The sequence below is a fragment of the Micropterus salmoides genome, unplaced genomic scaffold (assembly GCF_014851395.1).
Source record: "Micropterus salmoides isolate LMB-PRFRI ecotype aquatic unplaced genomic scaffold, ASM1485139v1 Ms_hic_scaffold_7, whole genome shotgun sequence".
NCBI lineage: Eukaryota > Metazoa > Chordata > Actinopteri > Centrarchiformes > Centrarchidae > Micropterus > Micropterus salmoides.
Window position 1 is genome coordinate 11449113 of NW_024044459.1, and position 6000 is coordinate 11455112.

The 6000-nt window shown below is 39.8% G+C and overlaps 1 protein-coding gene across 1 annotated transcript; it reads left to right on the top strand.

The window, feature by feature from the left end:
- The first annotated feature begins 1113 nt into the window (after positions 1 to 1113).
- Positions 1114 to 4068, top strand: LOC119892266 (procathepsin L-like). The gene is made up of 7 exons (XM_038704447.1): positions 1114 to 1249; positions 1342 to 1464; positions 1784 to 1936; positions 2276 to 2500; positions 3307 to 3475; positions 3594 to 3711; positions 3912 to 4068. Exons 1-7 carry the CDS (start codon positions 1127 to 1129, stop codon positions 4009 to 4011), a joined length of 1011 nt encoding a protein of 336 aa, XP_038560375.1. The 5' UTR covers positions 1114 to 1126; the 3' UTR covers positions 4012 to 4068.
- Positions 4069 to 6000: the final 1932 nt, after the last annotated feature.

Genomic DNA, 6000 nt, shown 5'->3' on the forward strand with positions numbered 1-6000 from the left:
CTCATAATCTCATCTCATTTAATGGCCTTAATTTTCTGCTGTCACAGCAATACTTTCAGAAGTCTTTACCATGCACATGCGTGCATGTAATGTTGTTAGAAACCCTGATCACACATCTGCACGGCCAAGAAGTTTCCTTTTTAGCTGGTTTCGCTACTTTGATACTCTGATCAGGTTTCCTATGACATTGAGGAAATCAAATGACTGCAGAAAGCCGACACTACCCTGATTATCTAAATGCATGTGAACACACTGAGTGCTGAGGGGAGAGGGATGAAATCCTGCACCAGAGTTCTCAAAAAAGTCTGTCAAATCTTACCAGTAAGGAGTGGTGGACGAAGTCTTCAGATCCTTAACTTAAGTAAAAATACTAATAACAAACTTTAAAAATAAAAGTATGGAATGTAACTTGCATGGAAAATGTAACTTAATTAAAAGTATGTAACTATAATCAGGAAAATGTACTTTAAGCAGTAAACTGTGACTGTTGTACTACTACTATATATTCTCTCATAAAATAAGATTATTCCTCTTGCATTGATGTAAATGCAGGATTTTAACAATTTTAAATCGGACTTCAACTACTGATTATTTTCTCCACAAATTGATTGATGGATTGTTTGGTAGATATGTGAACAATTTGAAAGCAGTGAGAAAAGCCCAAAGTGATGCCTTCACTTTTATATAAGTTTCCTCAATCAGCTAATCTGAAGGGTGATTGATCAGTAAAAAGTCTTTAATCAGCAGCTTTGTAAATCACTATGAATATCTTTCTCACAGTTTTGTCTGCAACAATCCTGCAAAAAACACAATGCCCCTTCCAGAGGGGGAATCACGTGCTTCCATGATGACATCATACGTCGGGGCGGGGCATCGGAGTAATAAACAATGAGTGGACCAATCAGAGAGCTCGGTGGGACGTTATTCTGCTGCCGGCCGGGCCTTTATAAACTTGTGTTTCTTGGTGGTAGTGAGTTATTTTCTCCTTCGTCTTCAACAGAAAGGAATATACAGTAAGTCCTACATTATGTCCTTTTACTGGAGTCTCGGCAGAGCTTCAGGCGTCCAGCAGTGAGTCCTAACTTGTTTTGTTGTCTTGTTGTTGTTTTCCAGTAGGAAAGCCAGGATGCTGCCTCTAGCTGTGTTTGTTGTGTGTCTGAGTGCAGCCCTCTCAGCCCCCAGCCTGGACCGACAGCTGGATCAACACTGGAACTTGTGGAAGAGCTGGCACACAAAGAAATATCATGAGGTGAAGTGTTGTTTCTTTCTTTTCTTTCCTGCACGCTTTTCTAGCCTGCCAGGTATCAGGGAAAGGTCTGAATGGTGGTTGTTTATTTGTAGAAGGAGGAGGGCTGGAGGAGAATGGTGTGGGAGAAGAACCTGAAGAAGATCGAGCTGCACAACCTGGAGCACTCCCTGGGCAAACACACCTACCGCCTGGGCATGAACCACTTCGGAGACATGGTAAGACCCCGGTGTCAACGCACAGACTTTATAAAAATGGTGTAAAATAACAAGAGTATGCCAAGGTTTGAATCATGAATGTGTACCCTCGAATTAAGGATAAATATGTAGAAAAACACTGTCCAGCACAAATTCAGGAATCAAGGAAAAACATGAGAACAACTGATTCAGTCTGGTGTGGGGAATACTGTATAATGATGATAAAATGAGTTGAAAACTGTGTTACATACATTTGGAGTGGCAAATGATAAAAACTGTAAAAGTTGAGAGAACTCTTATTTGCCAAATAGTGTAATTCATGTTTTTTGTCTTTCCACAGACTCACGAGGAGTTCAGGCAGGTCATGAACGGCTACACGTACAAACCAGAGAGGAAGAGCAAGGGATCTCTGTTCATGGAGCCCAACTTCCTGGAAGCCCCAAACTCTGTGGACTGGAGGGAAAACGGCCATGTTACTCCTGTGAAGGACCAGGTAACGACTGCTTTTATGTCTCTTTCACAAGATTATTAAAAAGCAATGAGGTAGTACCAAAGAAGCTAGTTTTAACATTTGACCGGCTGGAAGCAAGTGCATTTTTTAAAATCGATTTATCAAAATGGTTTTCTGTCAATCTTTTTATTGACTCTCTGCTTCAACTCTTAGTTTGTTCAGTGATTCATGCAGAAGAGAATAACAGCACAAAATGCCGACAATGTCCAAAAGGGACGTAAGAACAGGAAAATGTATAAATATGCAACAGGGATTAAGAGCAAAAATAACTTGTACAGGTGATGTTCAACTCTATATAACTTTTATCCCCTTCCCTTTCAGGGTCAGTGTGGCTCCTGCTGGGCCTTCAGTGCCACTGGAGTTCTGGAGGGTCAACAGTTCAGGAAGACAGGGAAACTGGTGTCGCTGAGCGAGCAGAACTTAATGGACTGTTCCAGACCCGAGGGCAATTATGGCTGCAATGGAGGTCTGGTGGACCAGGCCTACCAGTACGTCGAGGACAACGGGGGACTGGACTCTGAGGACGCTTATCCGTACCTGGCAACAGTACATATGGGAGGACGGGGAAAAGTTACACTGACGTGTCTTAAAATGTCTTAAAATTTGAAAATAATTAAGAATTGAATTGAATTAAGAAGTTATTGATCTTCTGCTACAACAATGTTAAATTCTTCATTTCACCCCCATCCTGAAACTTGGAGGCAAGGGCTGCATCTAACTAAGTAGTTGGTTTCATTCACATTGTTTAAAAAATATTGTAAAACCTGGGCCCTGTTTCAGAAAGCAGGTTTAACATACTCTAAACCTGAGCCTTGCGTAGATTAACCTGTAACCTGACAGAGACAAAGTCCACAGAGTCACAGTGTTATGAAGTTCACTGTCTCTGTCCTTACATCGATGACAGATTGATCATAAAAGCGGTCATGTTAGAGCTCTTATTCTAGATAAGATCTTATTATAACTAATATCTAACCAGGATTTAGATGTTTCTAAAGGTGTAAACTTTTGCAAATGAATATGATGTGATATGTACTCGAGGGGAAACTTAAGTTAACCCTCTTTCTGGAATGGAAAAACTTGTTGCCCTGGTCGCAGGCTTAACAAAATCTGAGTTTTCACGAAACCTGCTTTCTGAAACAGGGCCCTGGAGCACAAAGGGGCGTCGTCAGATGTCTTTTGTCCAACCAACAGTACAAAAAGCAAAAACCAATTTACTGTAATCAAATTTTCTGCATTTTTGAAACAATCAATTATCAAAATAATTGCTGATTTAATCCATTAATCATTGCAGCTCTTCATGAAACTTTCAGGCAAGTGTTTCAATTGCAGCCCTCCTCTTCTTTTTTCTTCAGGATGACCAGTCGTGTCACTATGACCCCAACTACAACTCTGTCAACGTCACCGGATTCGTCGACATCCCCAGCGGTAAGGAACGCGCTCTGATGAAGGCCGTGGCCGCCGTGGGACCCGTTTCAGTCGCCATCGATGCCGGACATGAATCTTTCCAGTTCTACAGATCAGGTCAGTTCTTGGTTTTGTGAAGCAGAGACAAAGTTAAAGAAACATTTTCTTGCTTTCTTCTGCCAGCTGTTTTTAAGATGGCTTATATGTAACTTTTTTTTGGTGGGTGTTACTTTAGGAATCTACTATGAGAAGGAATGCAGCAGCGAGGAGCTGGACCACGGTGTGCTGGTGGTGGGATACGGCTTTGAGGGAGAAGATGTGGATGGCAAGAAATACTGGATCGTGAAGAACAGGTCAGTCAAAAGCATTTAACTTTGCTGTTTGGAAAAATTGAGCCCTTTGTCCCCACAGTCCGCAATGTTTTGTTGAGGTTTAGTAGGATTTCAGCTTGAAAGATAAAGTTTATTCTGTAACAAACTGCAGTGTGACTTTGTCTAATTACGGAAATGAATGTTAAACTTTTACCATTTTTGTTTTGTTTGTCTTCTTGCAGCTGGAGTGAAAAGTGGGGAGACAAAGGCTACATCTACATGGCTAAAGACCGAAAGAACCACTGTGGCATTGCCACAGCAGCCAGTTATCCTCTCGTTTAACGTTTTGCACAGCTCCACTCTGTAGGACCATAATGATTTTATTGCAGTTGTTTGGCTGGAGGACGAGTCTTCGGTCAGAGCGACACATTAACAGGAGATTCTGCGAAGAAACCCTGTTTTTATGGAAATGGCGCCATTTTGTTTTGGCTGGTTTTATGCCACTTTATTTTGTCTGAAAGATTTTAGTCGAGTGTTTTATTCTCTGTAAATATGTGTATGCTTTTAAATGATTGTTTTTTTACTTTTACTGTGATCAATTGAAGTTGTGAAACACTAGTTTACTGTATTGGAGTATTTTTCTACTGCACTGTAGAATGTCGCTGTCCTGTGAAAACCCAAAATGTCAACATTTCATGTGTTCAACAGCTTTATCTTAAAATGTTAAATAAAGCAACATTTCAGTTCTTCTGGAAAAATTCAAACAACAATTAAGGATACATGTTTTTTAATGAGCAGCAGTGATGAACATAAAATACTGCACAAAGTGAAGCCATTTTATTTTATGGTTTCTCCTAAAACATCAGAACAAATTAAACAAACATTTATTTAAATAACAGTTTATGTTAGATCAATTAGAAAAAAGTAATGACATAATGATGCAAGACAATTTAAAAAACTTGCATTATAATATGGCAAAGCATTGTTTTGATCGCTGTGAAGGGTGTTAAAAGTCATCAGTCACCTCTGTTGATCTCTAACTACTACAAGGCGCTTCACTCAGAAGGTATCACAAAGGGTCATTGAGGAAGGGTGTTTGTATCGTGTTCCTCATAACCCTTAAATAGGATTGATCACAAAATCATTTCTGGACCTCCTATAACCTTAAAACTTAAAATCTTGTAACTAGAGCTACCAAACAGTATTTCATGTGTAGCTATGTTCTTCAGAGCGCTGTACTCTGTTGCACAGAAGCCCTAAGCGGCCATACATTCAATAATGTTTTTTTTACTCCGTTAATTATCTCCCAATCTCGAGGTAACAACTGTTGTTTTCCCATGATAACGGGATCATTTTCTTGTGATCTTGGGATAGAAAACCATGGCTGAATACAGGGGTCGGCAGCTGCGTTTCTTTATGATAATTTCAAATAAATTGTTATTGTCACTGGTTAGTTCAGCTGGTAGAGCACAGGACTTGATGTCCATGCATTGTCTGTTTGACTCCTGCTCTCAATGGCTTTTTTTTTCTTCTGTGTGTTTTTTCCTTCCTCAAGGTTTTACGAAGAGATTCAGGGGAATCCAATCACACATTTCCCGACAGCTATTTCAAAGGTTAATAGCCGTCAGGAAATGTGTAACGTTAAATGGATTCCCTTGAATGAGAAGCACAGGAATTTCCTCTCCCTGTGGACGATGGGGAAATGAAGTCCATAGGTTGATGGATGAGGCCCAATCTCTGGGACGTGCACAGTCCAGCAACAGTCTCGTCATAAGAACTTTGCTGAAGAGGATTATGAAAAAGATTTTTAAAGAGTTGGTCTGCCATGAGGATTAACCATACAATACTGCAATTATGAGTCCCACGCTCTACCAACTGAGCTAACTAGTGACATTGAAAATCAAGCTGAAATTATAATTAAGAAACATTGCTGCTGACCCTTGTGTTAAATTACTGTTTTGTTATTTCGAGATCATGAGATAATTATCCCATGATCATGAGAAAACAGAGTAAAAAAATATTTGAATGGATGGCTGCTTAGGGCTTCCGTACTGTTGTTAATCTCACATGCTAGTTTTACATGTAGCACAAAGACTGAGTCACATGATCTCAGTAAAACCTTCACAAACATATGAAAATATTAAGTAAATGTTTAATTGGTACAGTTAAGAACAGTGAATTGTTTCCAGTACTATGGAAATGTATGTGAGGTAGCCAGCAAAAGACTTGTTGTGTTGTCAACCCACTTCCTTATAGGTATACTGACAAGAATGAAACTCATCCTGTTTGTCTATAGTTGTATGCATCAACTCATCATGTGACAGAAGTTCA